At 30.9% G+C, this 21,091-nt stretch overlaps 1 protein-coding gene across 1 annotated transcript; it reads right to left on the bottom strand.

Moving 5' to 3' along the window:
• Window positions 1–487: 487 nt before the first annotated feature.
• LOC125850376 (AP2-like ethylene-responsive transcription factor At1g16060) lies at window positions 488–4,126 on the bottom strand. The gene is made up of 8 exons (XM_049530232.1): window positions 3,969–4,126; window positions 2,919–3,001; window positions 2,788–2,796; window positions 2,607–2,695; window positions 2,141–2,214; window positions 1,983–2,033; window positions 1,822–1,898; window positions 488–1,053 (listed from the first exon to the last, which is right to left on the bottom strand). Exons 1-8 carry the CDS (start codon window positions 4,124–4,126, stop codon window positions 488–490), a joined length of 1,107 nt encoding a protein of 368 aa, XP_049386189.1.
• Between the last annotated feature and the right edge of the window lie 16,965 nt (window positions 4,127–21,091).

Raw genomic sequence — 21,091 nt, 5'->3', positions numbered from 1 at the left:
CCATTCCAACATAATTTCATACAACTAGAAATAGATAAATATTTAGCTCAGGCACGCGCACGGACACATACCATCTAGTACACATGCACGATATGAATCAATGTCAAACTCCTCCAACCACACAACTTTAATACAATTAAAGAGAAAATGACTTGCGATAATTAATTTACGTAAAATGAGACATGAGAAAAAAACTACAAATATTTATTATTTCAAATGATCATAATAAACAACTTAAATATTAATGTTGATGAGAATTAAGCAAATTATTTCATCTATCTACAAATAATATTCTCCAATAATCAATACATATTCTCCTCAATTTTTGTTATACCTAAATCACATTTGGAAAATACTTATATAGGAAGTGTCTCTAGAGCTAGTAAACACTTCCTAGATAAGAATTTCCCATTATTTCCTCAACCATATGTATATATAAAAAATTAATAAAAGAAAATTGACACTATATCAATTTATCTTTGACTAATTAAGCATCATAATCAAATTGCAAAAGGGGTTGCATTAAGGAATTGATCTCATTAAAGACCAAATCCTCTCCTTGGTCATGACCAAAATTACCAAATTCTTGAGTATCAAAATAAGTTTTTATATCCTCAGGGAAGCTACTACTTTGTGGTGGGTCCGGGTCGGGTAATTCGATCGGTGCAGGCGGGCACTCGACAGCTAACGTCATTTCCATCATTTCCTTGAACTTCGTAGATTGGAGCAATAGTCCGAGAGCTGACGTAGCAGAAGATGGTCGACTTTGAGAGACTGAGACATCAGAAATGGGTGTGTTTGTAGTAAGTTGTAGATCGGGATAAACAAGACCTATAGAGGATGAGGTCGTTGTCATGGTCGTGATCGTGGTCGATCCAATACTATGATTTGGAGTTGGAATCATGTTGGCTTCAACATTAGGGTTTGATTGATTGTTCTTATTAGGTTTTAGCCATTTGATGTAACGACTAAGGTCAAAATTGGTGACAGCATTTAGTCCACGATATTCAATAGCTGCCATGTCATATGCAGTTGCAGCCTCTTCTTGTGTAGCTAAAAAAGAAAAAAAAATTATCAAAAAAATATATATTTAATTTTCACCTGTTTAATTAGCCTATGAAAAAGAATCAGGTTAATAGATTATGATCCTTAAAAAATAATTAATTAAATAAAAATATATCTTTAATGTCATAGATTAAGGATTTTCACAATTATTTAAATGTGACAATTTGTTATCTAGTATTGCAAACTAGTATTCATGTATATTATGATTATGAGCTATATATTGATTTATCTAAAAAGATATTTCTATATATATAGTTATTCGTAACATATGACTTATGAGATTAATTACTTTAAAATAAGGGAAAAAGGACAAATATATCTGAACTATCGTAAATGATATGCAGATATCCTCCGTCATGCTTTTGGGACATTGATGCTCTGTCATTCGAAAACTAGAGCATATATACCATTCACTCTAATGCAAGACTAAGTAGGGACACGTGGAACAATCTTATCCGTCAATCCAATATTTAATAAATGTCAGTCGGTGGATAAGATTATGACACATGCATGTTCGTTAGTATAAATGATATATATGCTCTAGTTTTTGAACGGTAGGGGCACCAATGTCCCAAAAGTATGACAGAGATATCTGCATACCATTTACGATAGTTCAGGGGTATATTTATCTTTTTTCCCTTAAAATAAAGACGGGTTAGTTATTACAATAAATTAAAATAGTAATATTTTTTTACACTAGCTTTGAAATGAGTATGATTAGGTAATTAATATACATGTTTATAAAAAGGTACTTACCATATGTTCCAAGATAAAGATACTTATTGCCAAAAACTCTTCCTATTCGAGCTTCCCATCTTCCATTATGGTGATGTCTGCGATCGATCGATGAATAAAATGCTCAGTTGGAACAAATCAAAATAATAATATTACAAAATATCGTTAATTATATTTGATACCTTGCAACTCCACGATATTTTGAAACTCCTCTTGAGAATCCACTACTTTTCCTATATATTATACCAATTGATTAATCAAACAAATAATTAAAAAACTTTTTTTCCCCTCTAAGTGAAAATGAAATAACATTTAGTACTCAAGTTAATTAACTTATTACCTTCTCAATGATCCAATATATTCTTCTCTAGACTGATTCTCCATTTCTATGATTTCCTTTTCATAAGTTGATACCTAAAAGGATAAGATAATATCAATATTCGAAATATATGATCGATTATTTCATAGAAAATCTTATGTTGTTAGAGAATGACGTAATTTTAAAGATTTACTTGATAACTATTTTTACACGATCAAAAATGTTTGCTTATTATATTGTTGATCCAAATATTTGATTTTTTCTCACGTGCGGATCTGATTCTTCATAAGTCAAGTACGTGAAGATTCTTTTAACTAATAAATGATAGTGAGACTCAAACTCGTGACATATATCTGCTCTAGTATCATGTTGAAATATATAACAATTTCAATTATCTTCAAAAAAAATTTTTGTATATATTAATTAGTTTGTGAATAACTGTTTTGTAAAATTAAAAAAAAAATAATTAAGATGAGTTGTTAATTACCGGAAAATTAAGAATGGTTTCACTTCCCCAATATTTAAGTGCAGCTAAATCATAAGCATGAGCAGCTGTTCCTTCATCATCATAAGCACCTAAAAAAGGTAATTTACCATATTTTAATTCAATATATTATTCACTTACAAAATAAATATAAAACCAAGAAAATTTAGATAATGATACATACCAAGATAAACTGCATTATTTCCATTAGAGTCCACCATTTCACAAAAAAAAAAAAGTCAATTAGTTTAGCAGCTTAGAGAATTAATTAAATTGAAAAAAAATGGTGGGAATTTTTTTTTCAAAATTATGAACCTTGTCTTCCTTTCTTGTTCTGAGATTCATTCCAGCAATTCTTATCCCATAAATGAGCTTCATACCTACCTGTCCATCGATGCCTGAATAAATAATTGTTAAAGTGTGCGATAATCTCATCTAAAAATTTAAGTTATATTTAATAATATTTTCAAGATGACTCCTCATGTACGTGCAACCAATAGTTATTTTTCATGATTTAGCACGTGGAGATCCATCTTAATAATAATGTGTGACAGTAAGATTTAAACTCAGGATATTTGTCCGTCTGCTTTGATATCATATTTGAATGTGTGAATCACGACACATTTCAACATTATCATGATATTAGTGCAGGTGGAACGTTGTGAATTCAAGTCTCAATGACCACATACTTGAACAAAAGCATCAACAATTTAAAGAACAAAATCACGAACATATAAAACATGAAGATGCAACATAATGTGTGACTGTGAGATTTGAACTTAGGACGTCTTGTCTATCTGTTTTGATATCATATTAGAATTTGTGAGTCATGACATATTTCAACATAATATTAGTGCAGACGAAAGGTCATGAATTCGAGTCTCAATGACAAGATCACTTGAACAGAAACATGAACTTAAAAGAACAAAATCAAGAACATACACAACATGAAGATACAAAATTATGTGTGACATGGAAATTTGAACTCATGACGTTTATCTGCTTTGATACCGAATGTACATGATTCATGACATATTTCAATATGATATTAGTGCACATCGAGTCTCAAATAACCACATACTTTAACAAAAAACATCAACAGTTTAAAGAACAAAATCAAGAACACATACAACCTGAAGATATAAAAGAATGTGTGATGGTGAGATTTAAACTCAGGACATTTGTTGTCTACTTTGATACCATATTTGAATATCAGAGTCATGACACGTTTCAACATAATGATATTAGTGCATGCAGAAGGTCGTGAATTCAAGTTTCAACGACTACATACTCGAACATATACAACATGAAGATACAAAATAAGAATTGACATGAAATAATATAATTGTAGAAAATAAATTAAACCTTGTGACTCCTCGATAAATGGAGCTACGTTGAGGTGGAGAGTCTCTTGGCACAGTTTTTCTAGTTCTTTTCACTTTAACAATTGAACCAATAATATTATTTCCATTATTAGTACTTGAATTATTCCTAATCTGATTTTGCTGTGATAATTTCCCCATTAAAACTTTGTAATATATTTTTTAAAACAAAGACTCTTTCAAGAGAAATGACTAAGTCTTCCAATGGATATAATGGGGCTTTTTAAAGGGAATTAATCTAAGATTTTATGAATTAAAAAAAGAACTTTATTTATTTATTATTTTTACATTTTTTTATGATTAAAAATGATGATAATTTTTAAGAGGGAAATTAAGGAAGTTTCGATTTTTGGAAGAACATGTTGTGCTGTCAATTAATTAAGAAAATAGCCGGCTATATATGAGATTTTATTTATATATTTTTGTCATCTTTATATGGCCTGCATGATTTTTTCTTAGTGTCCTAACTTGATTTTGTGGTTTGTACCTTTTTGTTATTTTCATTTATGTATTGAGTAGTGTATGTAATATTTCAATATGTTTAAGATTTATTGAATTTAATTATGTAAATTCGTTTGATTCACTGTATTTTAGTACGTAACAATGCTTTTGGTTTATTGGACAACATTTCCTTCATATATTTAATATTGAATTTTAACCTATGATCATAACCAAAAAGTAGTTATTAGTTTTGATTGATACCGATTAGTGCTTATAAAAGACTGTTCTTTTCCTATTCGGTGTCTGAAGTCCGCGTTAGAACCTCAACTAAATCTGAATTGCACATTGTAGCGTCAATTCTGAGGATAATTAATGCTTTCAACATACTTTTCTAATTAATGATGGAGCAGTCACATCACTGCACAACAATCTATATTAGTAAAGATTGTTAATTATTCATCTGATAATTGATGTACGCAGATATATTTTATATCAATTATCATGTGTATATGGCTTAAACTAAAAAAAAAAAAGTATCGTATCTTTTATAAAATACTAAAGAGACTTTCAAAAGGAATCATGACAATTAATGTGAGACGGTGAAAGTAATGTGGTTAACTTCCAAAAATATAAAGGTTATATTGCTATATATCTACTATCAAGTCACTTAAATGTAATTATATGTTTTCAATTAACTCTTCATAATAAATGAAATTAATAAGCTTAAAAAAAAGTCAAATCACAAGCTGTATACACATAGTAAAAGTCTCTAATAACAGGTAAATAAATTCTTTGTACTATGCATTATCAGTATATGTATATATAGTTAAATCCTCCAAAATTATAAGTTACATGTAGTTCAAAATATGTTTAATTACGTACACCCAAAAGTGATTATGACAAAAATTATTGTAGTTTGTTTTTTCTCTTGGAATTGCCTTAATGGCCTATCACTATTCATTTTTCATTAATTTGGAAACCCAAAAAGACACCATTTATTTGTCTATTAATAATTTGTTACTAACTTATTGTTTATTTATTTATGTTATCTTTGGAATTTAAAAAGGTTTCGTCGAAGCTTCTGCTTGCAAGGATAAATTTCCTTATCACCTCTTTCCAAATTACCAAATTCTTTTGGTGTTTATGACGTTCATTTGCCAAAATGTTGCATATTTATTTGTCTCTTTTACATGTGTTTAATATTTATTTTGTTGGCTTTCAATAATCTATAATTGTCAATAATTGCCCTAAGATAGTGGATTAGAGGCGGAGCTAGGTGGGGGTTCGTGGGTTTGAACGAACCCACTAGTTTTTTCGTAGACCCTATATTTGTATTAGAAAATTAAATAAATATATATGTATATCAACTTGTGAACTACTAAAAAAAATGATTGACAACTCAGTGACAAGGAAGGGACAGTGGAAATGCCTTTTACACCCGTATTGCGGGTTCAGACCCCACTATCAATCTTCTTCCTAAAATGTTGAACCCCCAAATTTCTAATCTTGGCTCCACCTATGGGATTACATGTCCTCTTCTGATATATCACTACAACAAAGATAGGGTTTAACAACAATTATTTAGTGGTAATAAAATAGTTATTGTTATATTATATTTAGCAGTAATAAATGTCACCAATGACTTTAGTGACTCTGAATATTATGACATTACCTCAATTACTGTTAAATCATTTTACGACAATAAATATTGCCACTTCTAGTTCATATCCCCGTTTTCTTTTCCTAAATTTAGTATTTTATAGTTTGTTGTGTTTCCACATTACCTTCATTATTCAATTTAAATTTTCCTTNAAGAAATTGTAATGGCTTTTACTTTAAAGAATATAATTAAATTTCTATTATTTTACCTTTAATTAAACAATTTTGATTAATAATTTTAAAAATAATTATGACATGGCATTAATATATCTGATGTGGATATGACATGTCATTTATGTAAAGGAGAGTGAGCTACACACATGGTTGGAGGGGTTTAAAATGCTCATTTTGATTGAGTTTAAGAGTTCAATTGACAAATGATTAAGTAGAAGGGTTCACAATACAAACGCATACAAGTATAAGGGTCCACCAGATCATTTGGCCCCTAAAAAAATGATTGACAACTCAGTGACAAGGAAGGGACAGTAGAAATGCCTTTTACACCCGTATTGCGGGTTCAGACCCCACTATATATCAATCTTCTTCCTAAAATGTTGAACCCCCAAATTTCTAATCTTGGCTCCGCCTATGTGAATTACATGTCCTCTTCTGATATATCACTACAACAAAGATAGGGTTTAACAACAATTATTTAGTGGTAATAAAATAGTTATTGTTATATTATATTTAGCGGTAATAAATGTCACTAATGACTTTAGTGACTCTGAATGTTATGACATTAACTCAATTACTGTTAAATCTTTTTACGACAATAAATATTGCCACTTCTAGTTCGTATCCCCGTTTTCTTTTCCTAAATTTAGTATTTTATAGTTTGTTGTGTTTCCACATTACCATCATTATTCAATTTAAATTTTCCTTGCAAATATCAAGATATTATTCAGCAGACTCATTAATTATATATATGATATGATTATTTAGGAACTGCTTCAATAATTTTCCACACACACATATATATATAAAATGTATACATCAATCTTTATCTAAAGGTGATGTCAATTCTATCCACTAGATATATAGATCTATTGCAAGATATACTTTTAAATGTACTTCTATATAAAAGCTAATAAATGGATCTTTGTGTTGATAGATCTCTTTGGTTTATTAAAATGTTACTCCCTCCATCCCATTTATAAAAAGAGATGATATATAAAATGGTCCAAATGTCACATGTATTAAGTTTTTCAAGTAAAACTCAACTAACCTATCATATTGGCCATTTGTCTTTCAATCCTATATATTTACCTAAAACCACTAGAAATGAATCATTTGTCAGTTGTTTAGCAAAGAAAAATTAAATAAGAATTAAAACTTGATCATTTATTCAATTTCTAATTAATTGAATGGATCATATGAAAGAGTTGTAAAGTATATAATATACCAATGGATACTGTTACTTGAATAGCTCTTTTAAATTAAGTTATCCTTCAAGTTCTTCTGCAAACATTTATCTTAATATATGGAAATATTTGGATATATCACATTAGTTAAGTGATTAAAATTCTTTTATTTAATCATAATAAATTAATAATATTCGCAACTAAGGAAGAAGGAAAGAGGTTTGAAAATTAATCCTAGCAACTAAGAATATGAAGAGATCGACAACTTCATATATAGTACAAACATCATATATAAATCTTGTTCGCTTATATATATATATAAGCGAACAAGATTTATATAAGCATTGGTTGCATTTGAGATGTGATGCATAATGACATTAGTAGAATATGATTTATAAACACATTAGTTGAACGACTTTTACAAATTACATTAGGGGAATACAATTTATAGAACACATTGACGGAATTTATAAAAAAAATTAAAATCATATTCAACTTTACGATTTATAAAATGTATTTCAAGCTATGGGTCGAGTCAACAGAGAACTTGTGACGACTCAATATGATCGTGACTAATTTAAAAAGAGTTATATTGAATATAGTATTAAGTCACTTCTATTTGCCAGGATTTGCCTCCCACAAAAAATTTTACTGCGATTTTGAAATCATGATATTGATCAAACTTTGCTTAATTGTATCAAATACTTCTTGACTTTGTATCATTTAGGAATTCATATTCCTGAAAAATAACATGGTAATATTTATAAACATACTCCACTTATGAAAAAAAAAAAACAATATATCAAGTTGATCAACATTTAGCGTTGTTTGAACAATTCATACACATCGAGGCATCGAGCTAGTCATGGAAGAGAACTTATCATCAGCGTACTACGTTAAGAACAAACATATTAAATATATATTATAGAGAAAGATCCAAAATTCAGATCTACAAAATAAAATAATTTTGATGAGCCCTTTAAGTAACAAATGATTTCCACATTTATAAACTTTTTTGCTATCCACCATAAAAAAAGAACAATGATCAATAACTAGCATAACATACTAACGCAATTGACAAGACATAGTAAACATAATAAGCACATAATATTTCAAGCCTTCAACTATTAGATAAAAACTTTCATCTGAATTAGAAATCAATTTCATGTATCAATCACAAAACATCTATAGTCAAACTCAATTTCAAGCTTTTATGTAGTCATAGATAACCGTGTAGTTCCTCCATAGATTTCAAATCTAGTTTCTCGTCAGAGTCAATCACATTTTTATAATCATAGTAAAGATTTGTCTATTACAACATATAATTTATTTGTTCGATGTTATTATCAGTTTCAACAATTATAAACATTTTATTGTCACTAAAAAATAATGAAATGACATAATATATGACAATGCTTCAATGTGCTATCACCTTTTGCCTTGGAGTAACCGCTTCAAAACTATGAAAACTAGGGATGTAAAAATTAGGAGTCTGACTCAGTAATTTAGCATATAAAGCCGACTCAAAAATCATTTAAGCAAATGTTAATATCCAAGGAAACATTTTGCTTATGACGTGCAGGAGAGGCATACTCACCATTAGAAAACTATTATGATGGTTGAGGATTGTAAATCACAATTGGACTGTCGAAATAATGTGATTTAGAACCATCATCAAAATGCGATAAACCTACACCAAACTTTGCTTCATTAAAATTTTTAGTCATAACTCCACTGCTTGTACCACAATCATTAATATTAAGAAGGGGTCGGATAAATCAAAAACTCTTTATTATCGGACTGTCAATGAAGGTAATCAACTTTCCTGCATATAAGTGTAACATATAACAATAAGAAATTAAGCGTAAAGGTAAAAAAGACAAGCAAATTTAATTTATATTTCTTTGGATCACCAATGTGATGCCTAATGTAGTTTCCAGGGTTTTATTAATTTTTTTTTTTGTAATTTGCATCAATTAGAAAGGTTGGAATTAAACTACAAATGTGTAAAACTGAACCATAAAAGTATGGAATCGAACTACAAAAAAGTAGAAAATCAAACTACAAAAAATAGAAAATCAAACTATAAAAGTAAAAAAAATCAGAATACAAAAGTAAGAAAACAAAATACAAAAAAAAAAGAGAAAGGGATTGGATTGCTCACTTTACAAAGATTTATATTCTCCAACACATTTTTGAATGATTATATTCGATTTTGGGATTTTTTTTCTACATTTACTACACCCAAATCGGGCCACATCCACTATGGCGGCCCGAATTTATCCCTCTTTTGTCTTGTTAAGACACTGGATCTAACGGATCATAGGTCAAAAGATATATGGGCCGGTGAGGTGGAAACTGTTTTACAATGTCGACAATGCAATGGTAGTTTTTGGCCCAAGGTTCAAAGACGCCTATTCATCTACACGTCCTACAAATATTGATTAATGCTGGATTTTATGGGGTCTATCGAGTAGGATCGATAAAACTATTATTGTTCTTGTTGAGAGATGGCGACCAGAGACCCATACTTTTCATTTTAAAGTTGGGGAATCATTTTAAAGTTGGGGAAGCCACTGTTACACTACAAGATGTTACTATTCTTTATGGGTTACCGGTAGTATGCATTAATAGCTCAAAGACGCTAGAAGATTGGCAGGATTTATGTGAGTAGTTCCTTGATTTTAGACCACATGATGAAAAGTTGGATGGAACTAAGCTTGACATTAGTGCACTGGAAAATCATGTGGAGACATTTGGTGAGATCTATGATGATACAGATGAGGAGTTATTCATCAACTCGCTAGGTGTTACATGATGTTGATGATTGGAGGTATTTTGTTTCCTGATGTGTCAGGAAACAAAATTAAGTTGATATATTTGGCGCATCTCGAGAATATTGACCAAATTGGCACGTATAGTTGGGGCAGCGTTGTCTTGGTGTACTTGTATTGTGCATTATGCCGTGCTTTGAATTCTAAGAAAAAAGAAATATGTGTTTTTCTACCACTTCTACATGTATGCATTTTGTAATATAGTTATTATCATTAATATGTTTACTTTTTTAAGCATAGGAAAAACCTACATCATTCCCATGCATATCTCCAGCCAGAACAACCGTCAAATTTGGACACCTACTATCGATCTGTAAGCAGATGGGCTCTTTAAGCAAGATCCCTAATGCTACACTACAAGATGATCAAAATCCTCTATTGGTAATAATGTCGGGGGCTCTAATGGAGGAAGATTCCTAGACACCCACTCAAATGCTAACATTAAATTTGTAACCCAAGGTAGGGTTAGTGCTCCATCTTCCGGCCATGAAATTAGAATTTGTGTTGATGAGGGAATTGGGGATGAAGGCAATGAGATGGAAAATGTCGAACCTTGAAAAAAGAAAGCTTGTTCCTCGAGGTCATCATTCATAGATTCAACTTGCTCAGGACGGGCAGGAGAGGCATACCCAACATCATCATTAGCAAACTGATGCAATGGTTGAACATTGTAAATCACGATTTGACTGGATCTGCACTCTACATCTGGATCTGCATCCTTCATCAGAGGGACCAAATCTGGATTCGCATCATCCATTTGAGAACTTTCTGCATTGTAAATCACAATTTGATTGTCGAAATAGTGTGATCCAGAAACATCATCACGTGGTGATTAGAGCTTTCAAAATGGGTTGGCCCAACCCGACCCAACCCAACACTAATGGGCTAGACTGTTAAATGGGTTGGGACGGATTGGTCTTTTAACAAAAAAATGGGCAACATTGACATCTTAGAAAGAATATCGAATGTTGATGTCTGATAAACACGATATCAATACATACAAAAATTCATTCATAAATTACACATACTTGAGTGAATATTTAAAAAACAAAAATATAATAGCACATATACGATATCCATGAGATTCATCCGAGCAAAAGACATTACATGATCATTATTTTCATAAACAAGATAATAAAGGAGAAGTGGAAAATTAGGCATAAAAATAAAAGTAGAATAGGTCAAAAATTCATAGTTATAATGTAGTAATGGGTTTGGGCTAATAAAAAAATTTAGTGGGCTAATGGCCCTAAAATATAAAAGATATGCAAAGAAGTTAGACTTGATTTTCTATTGATATTATAAAAATATTTATTAACAAAATCTTAACAAATAAAACACTACTTAAAATATATATAATAAATATTTTTAAAATTCACTACCCACGGGCTAACCTTCAAACGAGGCTAGCGGGTCAAATGAGGCTGGGCTAATAAGCCTCATTCCTAAATGAACTGAAAAAATTAAGTCCAACCCCACTTAATTTAAGGATCGAATTGGGCCGGCCTAGCGAGTCAAGCCTATATTGACAACTCTAATGGTGATGAACCCCATACCAAGTTGTGCTTCATCATTCAAATTTCCACCCATAACTTTGATACTTGTACCGCAATCGATATCCACATTTGGATTCTCGTCCTCCATCGGAGAGACCACATCTGGATTCACATCCTCGGTCGGAGGACTCTTTGACACATTAGTTGTTGTTGTCATGCCTCTTTGTTTTTGTGCCCCTAGCCCTTTCATGTCAACCTGGATTGCTAGAATTACCAGGTTACTTTGGAACATAGGACGGTAAGACAGTGAGCCTTTGAGCCTCGTCTGCTGCTATTAAATCATCAATTGACATCTCCATGACATTCCTTCTAGCGACCTCCGTTGTTAGTTATTGTCTCAGTTTAATCCCATATTGATAAATCATATGGAGTTAACACACCTGTAAATCATAAAAATTAGATCAACACTTGATTAAAAATAAACATATGCAATTAAAAAACATCCAAATTATCATAAAACAACCCAACAACTGAATGAATAAAAAATGTAGTTTTCAATAGGAGAAACAACCACAGAAACTGGAAAAAACAACCCATAAATTGGGCAAAGACGCAACCAAAAAAATAGTAGTGAGTTTTGGGCAAAGCAGCAACCAAAAACAATAGTGAGTTTGGGGCAAAGCAGCAACCAGAATATCACAAAAACTGGGCCAAAATGCATAAAAGTGGGTCAAAATGCAGCACAAACAAGGGGGGAAAGCAGCTAAATATGGCCAAAAATACAGCAAAACAAGAAAAAATATTGGGCAAAACAACATTAACAAAATTAAAAAAAAACAACGCATATTGATATAAAGTACGTACCATTATCTCAGATGTTGGTGCAAACGATGCATACCCTATTGGAATACAAAATTTTGAGTTTCCAATGATCTGTCGAGTGATCAAATGAAACCACTTAAAGTAATCATCATCATATGGAATCAGACCTTCTGCTAATGGCGCTTCACAAATACGGTTTGTACGATCATTCCACACAAGTATGTGACTAGCATGATGTGTACTCCAATCGGTGTTTTGTCTGCCACGACGATCAGACTTTTCATATTTGTTGTTAAAATTGCAGGCATCGAGAATCTTTTGACGCATTTCAAATTGTCAAAGAACCGTGTTGGGTTGATGCATCTCCACTACATCCAAACATAATAGTGGCACCACAGCATGCCAAAAATATTCTCCTGAGCAACAATAATCGGCAAGATTCTCCATCACATCAGGAGTATAGGGCTGCCAAACAAAATGTAAAATAACAAATTGTTACAAAAGTAGGAAAACAAAATACAAAAAATAGGGGATCAGATTGGTTACTTTAAAAGATTTTTGATGAAAAACTATTGAAATTTGTCATAGGTTGCTTTCTATATTCTCCAAAACATTTTTGGATGATTATGTACGATTTTTGGATTTTTTTCTACATTTACTGAAGGTCAATCGGGCCCATCCCACTATGACGGTTCGGATTGATCCTTTTTTTTACCCAATTTTTTTTACAATTAATTTATTTGTAACAAGGGAACGGATAGTTACAAGGCATAAGAATGTTTTGATATATTTCAAATTGTCTTAAGATTCCTGTTGAATTGATGTATCTCCACTACATCCTATATAGTAGTGCTTCCACAACATGTCTTAAATGTTGTTCTAAAAAATAATAATCGATAAAGTTCTCTATCACATCAAAAGTATAGACCTCCCAAACTAACTGATAACATTAACTGATAACATATTGTTAGTAAAAAAAAATACTTGATGACAGTTATTATACAGAGTTTGCATGTCATACGTGTTTATCTACAAGATTATCCAATTGATCTCGATACAACGACAACATATGTTGGGGTGAATGCATCCAACTAAGTTGTATGCTCCAGTTACTAGCATATGAGAATTTAGTAGATCACTCGAGAAGATACTAACACAATGTCTAGCCTGACGTCGATAATGATGAACAATCTTCATTTTATTTCATGACTATTTTCCACTGGAAGTAATTTCAGTTGTCCAATACTTATTAGTATTAGTTACAAGTGACTATTCCCTTTCACTATAAACCCTTGTTTCTTTGTTAACAATACATGTTGCTACATGCATCATCAATAAATTACTTTAATCTTATTAGAAAGAGTTGGTGAAAATGATGACACAGTAAAATTGTGTCCGATTTTGACCTTGTAGAAATAATGGAACATATATGACTAATGACCCATCTCCTTAAGCTTATTGCTAGAAATAGTAATTGGTGATGATTCCTTTTGGATACTACTTAAGTTACACATTATATATAGGATAAAATTGTTCTCATTGTGACTAGAAAGATCATTCTTTGATCTTTCTTTGCTTTGGTTTACTCATCCGATCCTTGACAATTTTATCCAAGTCAATTAGGACTTGATGAGTTCAAAATGTATTTCTTGATGATTATGTCTTTTGTATCTTTCTATTAGGATAACTCTTGAATTAATGTTGTTTTTACCATACCTTTTATGTGATCAGACCAATTGTGGGAAGATTTATTGTTTCAGAAGAGCTTTCTCCAACCTTTGTGGAGTTGAAAGATGAGTTGTTATCATTGGAGAGAAGATTATACAACTCTTGAAGAATAAGAAGACATTATCAATATCTATGTATGTTAGTCATGTATAAACAAAGAATTCAAAAAAGAAAGAAAAAAAGTCATATAATTATCCAGTATCCTATGCATATTGGGCACATGATCTAGTACTTTTATAAAAATTAATATATAATGATGTTAATGAAATTACAAAATCCATACCTGTAGAAGTGGTAGAAAAGCACATAGTTCTTTCTTCTTAGGATTGGAAACACGCATAATGCACGATATAAGCACGCCAACATAGCACTGTCCCAAATATACGTGCCAATTTGGCCGATATTCTCGAGATGCGCCAAATATATCAACTTAACTTTGTTTCCTGATGTGTCAGGAAACAAAATACCTCCAATCATCAACATCATGTAACACCTAGCAAGTTGATGAATAACCACCTCATATGTATCATCATAGATCTCACCAAACGCCGTCACATGATTTTGCTCTATTATCAAGCCTCGTTCCATCCAACTTGTTATCATGTGGTCTAAAACCATGGAACTGCTCACATAAATCCTGCCACTCTTCTGGCCTTTTTGAGCTATCAATGCCTATTACCGGTTCTCCCTCTACCGATAATCCATAAAGAATAACCACATCATGTAGTGTAGCAGTGGCTTCCCCAACTTTAAAATGAAAAGTATTATTCTATGGTCGCCATCTCTCAACAAGTGTAGTGATAAATGCATGATCTAGTTTTATCGGTCCTACTCGATAGACCCCTAAAATTCAGCATCAATTAATATTTGCAGGAAGCGTGGATGAATAGGACATCTTTGAACCTCGGTCCAAAAACTACCATCGCATCGTCGGCATTGTAAAACTATTTCCACCTTACCAGTACATACATCTTCTGACCTACGATTATTGTGTCTTGTTAAGACACTAGGATCTAACGGTAAAAAAGAAAAAGTCAATCAATTGTTCTTCATAAACAATCCTTCTAGCACACACTAATCTAATTCATTCAAAACCAAATCCAAATATGCACTGTTAAAAAGCAAAATCATAACTAAACAGCTTTCAAATCAAATTGTATCTTTGTGTGTGTGCTAGTCATGATAGGGGAATTGAATAAGGATTATTTCCTGGAAGTAACAGACAAGAGGAATTGCATTAGATTAGCCTTGTCACATATAAAATATGAATTTCTTACAAATGAATTGGTTGGTCCGACTAGTTTAACTTAATAATTATCCATTTATTTGTCAGTTCCGAGCAATATTGTAGTGAATGGGCAAAAGGTTAGTGCTCTTTTTTTGGGTTAACGCTAATAGATTGATTTATTGTTGATGTGAGAGACAACAAGTGCAAAAGATTTAGTAAAAATAGCATATAGACGGACATACCCGAGTTTGTCTTGCATCAAACACTTGAACCAAGTTAGTTTTTTCTCAACACCACCTCAAAGCCTCAAGAAAATGTTGGTGATCAGCCCAAAACATTCACTAGCTAGAGAACATCCGTGAAATTTAGCTTAATCGTTGATGCATTGCTCAAACAAAGGAGTAAAAAGTTAAACTGTATTTGGAAAGGAAAAAAGGGTACAAAATTTTGTTTTAACGCCTAACCTAATTATTACTCTACTACTTATTAATTAATTAAGGATACCAAGTTAAAGTTTAATTTTAACCATCTTTTTCCTATTATTAAATTAAAAATTGATTACGATCCATCGTTAATTGATAATTAAACCACAATCATGAAAGTTAAGAATGAGGTCGGATGAATTAAAAAAACTCTTTATTAGCTGACTGTCAATGAAGGATAGTTGACTTTCTTCCATATAAGTGAGACAGATAAAAATAAGAAATTAAGCATAAAGGTAAAAGAACACAAAGCAAATTTATATTGGTTCGCATCACCAATGTTGTGCCTTATCTAGTCTCTTGGGTTTTAAGAATTTTGTTAGTAATTTATGTAGTTTTCATCATATAGAAAGGATATAATTAAACTATAAATATATGAAATTGAACTACAAAAGTACTGGATCGAACTACAAAAAGTAGAAAATCAAACTACAAAAATACGAAATTGAACTATAAAAGTAGAAAATCAAGTTACAAAAGTAGGAAAACAAAATACAAAAAATAGGGGATCAGATTGCTTACTTTACAAAGATTTCTGATGAAAAACTACTGAAATTTGTCATAGGTCGATTTTTATATTTTCCAAAACATTTTTGGATGATTATGTACGATTTAGGGATTTTTTCTACATTTACTGAAGGTCAATCGGGCCCACCCCACTATGGCGGTCCAAATTGATCCTTTTTTTTTACCTAATTTTTTTACAATTAATTTATTTGTAACAAGGGAACGGATAGTTACAAGGCATAAGAATGTTTTGATGTATCTCAAATTGTCTAAGATTCCTGTTGAATTGATGCATCTCCACTACATCCTATATAGTAGTGGTAACACAACATGTCTTAAATGTTGTTCTAAAAAATAATAATCGGTAAAGTTCTCTATCACATCAAAAGTATAGAGCTCCCAAACTAACTGATAACATTAACTAATAACATATCGGTAGTAAAAAAAAATACTTGGTAACAATTATTATACAACAATATATAGAGTTTGCATGTCATACTTGTTCATCTACAAGATTATCCAATTGATCTCGATACAACGACAACATATGTTGGGGTGAATGCGTCCAACTAAGTTGTATGCTCCATTTACTGGCATATGGGGATTTGATGGATCACCCGAGAAGATTATAACACCATGTCTAGCCTGACGTCGATAATGATGAACAATCTTTATTATATTTCATGACCATATTTGAGTATACATAAAAAAAAATGAATACAATTATTATACTTTTATAAAAATCAACATATCAATGACAATGATAATATTACAAAATACATACCTGTAAAAGTGGTAAAAACACTTATTTCTTAGACTTGGAAGCACGACATAATGCATGATACAAGCATACCAACACAAAACTGTCTCAATTATATGTATCATTTTGGCTGATATTATCGAGATGCATCAAATATGTCAACTTAACCATGTTTGTTGATGTGTTAGAAAACAAGATATCCAAATCATCAATTTCATCTAACGCCTAGCAAGTTGATAAATAATTATCTCATCTTTATCATCATAAATCTCACTAAATTTCTTCAAGTGATTTTTCAGTGCACTTATATCAAGCCTACTTCCGTCCAACTTGTCATCCTATGGTCTAAACCCAAACAACTTTTCACATATAATCTGCTACTACACGGTAATTCATAAAGAATAGCAACATCATGTAGTGAAATAGTGACTTTCCCTAATTTAAAAATTAAAAGTAGTCTCTGGTCGTCAGCTCTCAACAAGGAGAAGAATAAATGCATGATTTAGCTGTATATGTTCGTTCTACTTGATACACCCTATAAAATTCAGTATTAATCAACATTTGTAAGACACAAGTATGAATAGGACGTCTTTAAATCTCGAATCAAAAATTACCATCACATCANTATATGTGCCATTTTGGCTGATATTATCAAGATGCATCAAATATGTCAACTGTTGATGTGTTAGAAAACAAGATATTCAAATCATCAATTTCACCTAACGCCTAGCAAGTTGATAAATAATTATCTCATCTTTATCATCATAAATCTTACCAAATTTCCTCGTGATTTTTCAGTGCACTTATATCAAGCCTACTTACGTCCAACTTGTCATCCTATGGTCGAAAACCAAACAACTTTTCACATATAATATGCTACTACACGATAATTCATAAAGAATAGCAACATCCTGTAGTGAAATAGTGACTTTCCCTAATTTGAAAATTAAAAGTAGTCTCTGGTCGTCAGCTCTCAACAAGGAGAAGAATAAATGCATGATTTAGCTGTATATGTTCGTTCTACTTGATACACCCTATAAAATTCAGTATTAATCAACATTTGTAAGACACAAGTATGAATAGGACGTCTTTAAATCTCGAATCAAAAATTACCATCACATCATCGACGACATTGTAAAATTGTTTCCACCTCACCAACTCATACATCTTTTGTCCTATTATTCTTATATCGGGTTAGCACACTAAGATCCCCATACATCTTTTGTGATTCTTCTATCAAGTTAGCACACTAAGATCTAAGGGGCCATGATATAGTTGTGTCAAGCTTTGATTCTCTATCTAACAAAATATTTTTAAAAATTTTAAAAAAAATCACTCATTATTTTAGTTTATAAAAAACAACAAATATATATATATAAAATGCAAATAAAGTTTCAAGTACATAATTTCTCCTCTTCATTATATAGTATATGCTTATTAAATATATTTATCCTAAAATAATACTCTTAATTGCCATTAGTGATTTATTCAATTTTCTCTCACGGTAAGTAAATGTAATGTTGAAAATTATTCAAATTGACTTAATAATAACCCAACTTTTTTACTACTTAGTTGTCTATTCTTCAAGAAACAAAGTAGTAAAAGATAATAGCTTATTTTTGGAACTCGATTCCCGAAATCAGAAAATTTGACTATTTATGTTAAGAAAATGTTAGATAATGGAGAAAGAGGAATTTATTTGGGTTGAAATAATTTTTTAAAGAAATTAAATGAGGCGGATTGTGGGTTGAAATTTTTTTCTTTCACTCTTCTAGTCTAATCGAACCTTCACCAACAGGGTTAGAATTCAGGTAGCTAACAAACTAAGCTTGCTAAGATCCCCTTTTCCCAATTCATTTTCATGTACTTTACTTTTATTTTATTTTATTTTTTATTTTTTTTTAAAATGTCCTTATCCTTTCAGAATGTTTAATTTGATATCAATTCGTTCTTATGCTAATTATATTAGCTACTTAACTAACTTTCAAGCATTTGATCCCAAATTCATTTTCATGTACTTACTTTTTAATTCATACCCTTTAAAAACAAGAAAAAAAATGGAAGAAATGTCTCAATACTTCATCCTTTCATAATGTTTACTTTGACATCAATTCGTTCTTATACTAAGTATATATTGGCAACTAGACTAGCTTTCAAGAATTTGAACTCTTTAAACTTTGTTTTGATATTTTCCTTAGTAAATTAACTCATCCTCCATTGTTTTAATATATTTTTCCCAATATAATGAATATGTATAAGCAAATTAACATCTTGTTATATAAATATCTTTTGGGTCATATGTAACTCCTTTTTTAGAAGGAAAATAAAAGCAAATTATTCTTCTTCTACTCATTTCAAATGTTATTTTAAAGCTAAACACATAAATACTTATTTATAAAATTTGCTTCGATGCCACGTAAACTACTTTTAATTAATTATAATTCAAGCTACTTCTAAACAACTTAAAATAAAAAGAAACGCCAATGCATTATACTTGATTTACATGTACTAATTCGTTTGAATTTCTAATTGTACAAATTTGATAACAAAATAAAGATGGAACTCCTATGTCTTGTTACAACTATATATGAATCTACGTCATAGTACAAGCCATTCATTTGAATGTGTTTAAAATTCAATAATTTTTTTAATAAATATATCAAATCTAAATATGACAAATAAAACTAAATGAAAATTTGATCCAAGCTATGATTACATATAATTCTAAAGCTAAGTCCGCTCGCATACAAGATATGTTATCTCTCACACATAACCATTTTTTCCAGTGTAACTTTGGATTATAGAGTACTAACATATATTCAATCATCATAATTTTACGCCTACATATATGTTGTATCCATAGGTCTAAGTAGTATATAACCAAAAACGTATAAAATGTAGTTCGTTTTATCATTTTTTTTGAGTGTTAATTGTACTTTCTTCTAAACATTTTTGTTACTTTTAGGGGTTCGACATCTCATGTATGTATACGTATTGAAACTAGGATTGGGCATAATCCGGTTCAAACCGAAAAAAACCACCGAATCGAACTTTTTTTTAATTTCGATTTCGGTTTTCATGCAGCAGAGCAGTGTTCATTCTAACTAGAAATTTCATAATAGAAGAAGAATCGTAGCGTAGTTTTTTCGATTTATTCGGTCGGTTTCGGTTTGAAAATTTAATATTTTAGTTATTCAGTTTCGGTTTTTAACAAATTAAATTCGGTTTAACCGAAAAATCAAATTTAATGACACTATAGTCTCTTACTCTAATAATACTAAGGGATTCTAATACTAATAACTAGATCTATTGGAAGTGAGGCCAAGCCCAATATCAATCTGGCCCAATTAAGGGGAATTTTGAGTGACCCAAACCCAATCTCCATTACCCTAAATTTAAAATTACCTAAACTAAAATTCAATTCCCAAATCTAAAGACTAAAATTACAGTCCCTAGTCTCTAAAGTCGTTACCGCATGTAACAAGTCTCATGCGTCGCAACTCTTGCCTCTCATGGAGATGCCGTCCGTCGACTTAATCTGGTCGTCTTGTCAATCGTCCAGTGTGCTCATATTTGGTAGCATAATTCAATTCATGAAATCTTTTTTTTTTCTCATAATCAAAGCTCGAAATTGAGACTTTTGATTGAAGAAGGAACAACCTAAGTCGTTGCGATCTTTGGATTCCTCTCAACATTTCTTTTCTAAGCAAAGTTAATACTAACAAAAAATATATTTATTTATTTAATAAAATTTGCTAATTTTTAGTATTAAGTGTGCTTTTTTATAT

Source organism: Solanum stenotomum, unplaced genomic scaffold, assembly GCF_019186545.1.
Source record: "Solanum stenotomum isolate F172 unplaced genomic scaffold, ASM1918654v1 scaffold16320, whole genome shotgun sequence".
Classification (NCBI taxonomy): Eukaryota; Viridiplantae; Streptophyta; class Magnoliopsida; order Solanales; family Solanaceae; genus Solanum; species Solanum stenotomum.
This window is presented reverse-complemented; position numbering and strand designations above follow the sequence as displayed.

Bases quoted from the DNA above. Each gene is read 5' to 3' on its own strand.
- LOC125850376 (XM_049530232.1), bottom strand. From the start codon at position 4,126: ATGGGGAAATTATCACAGCAAAATCAGATTAGGAATAATTCAAGTACT. The intron at 2,034-2,140 runs GTAATAAGTTAA...TATAATATATAG, and splicing joins TATATTGGATCATTGAGAAG to GAAAAGTAGTGGATTCTCAA. The intron at 1,899-1,982 runs GTATCAAATATA...GATCGATCGCAG, and splicing joins AAATATCGTGGAGTTGCAAG to ACATCACCATAATGGAAGAT.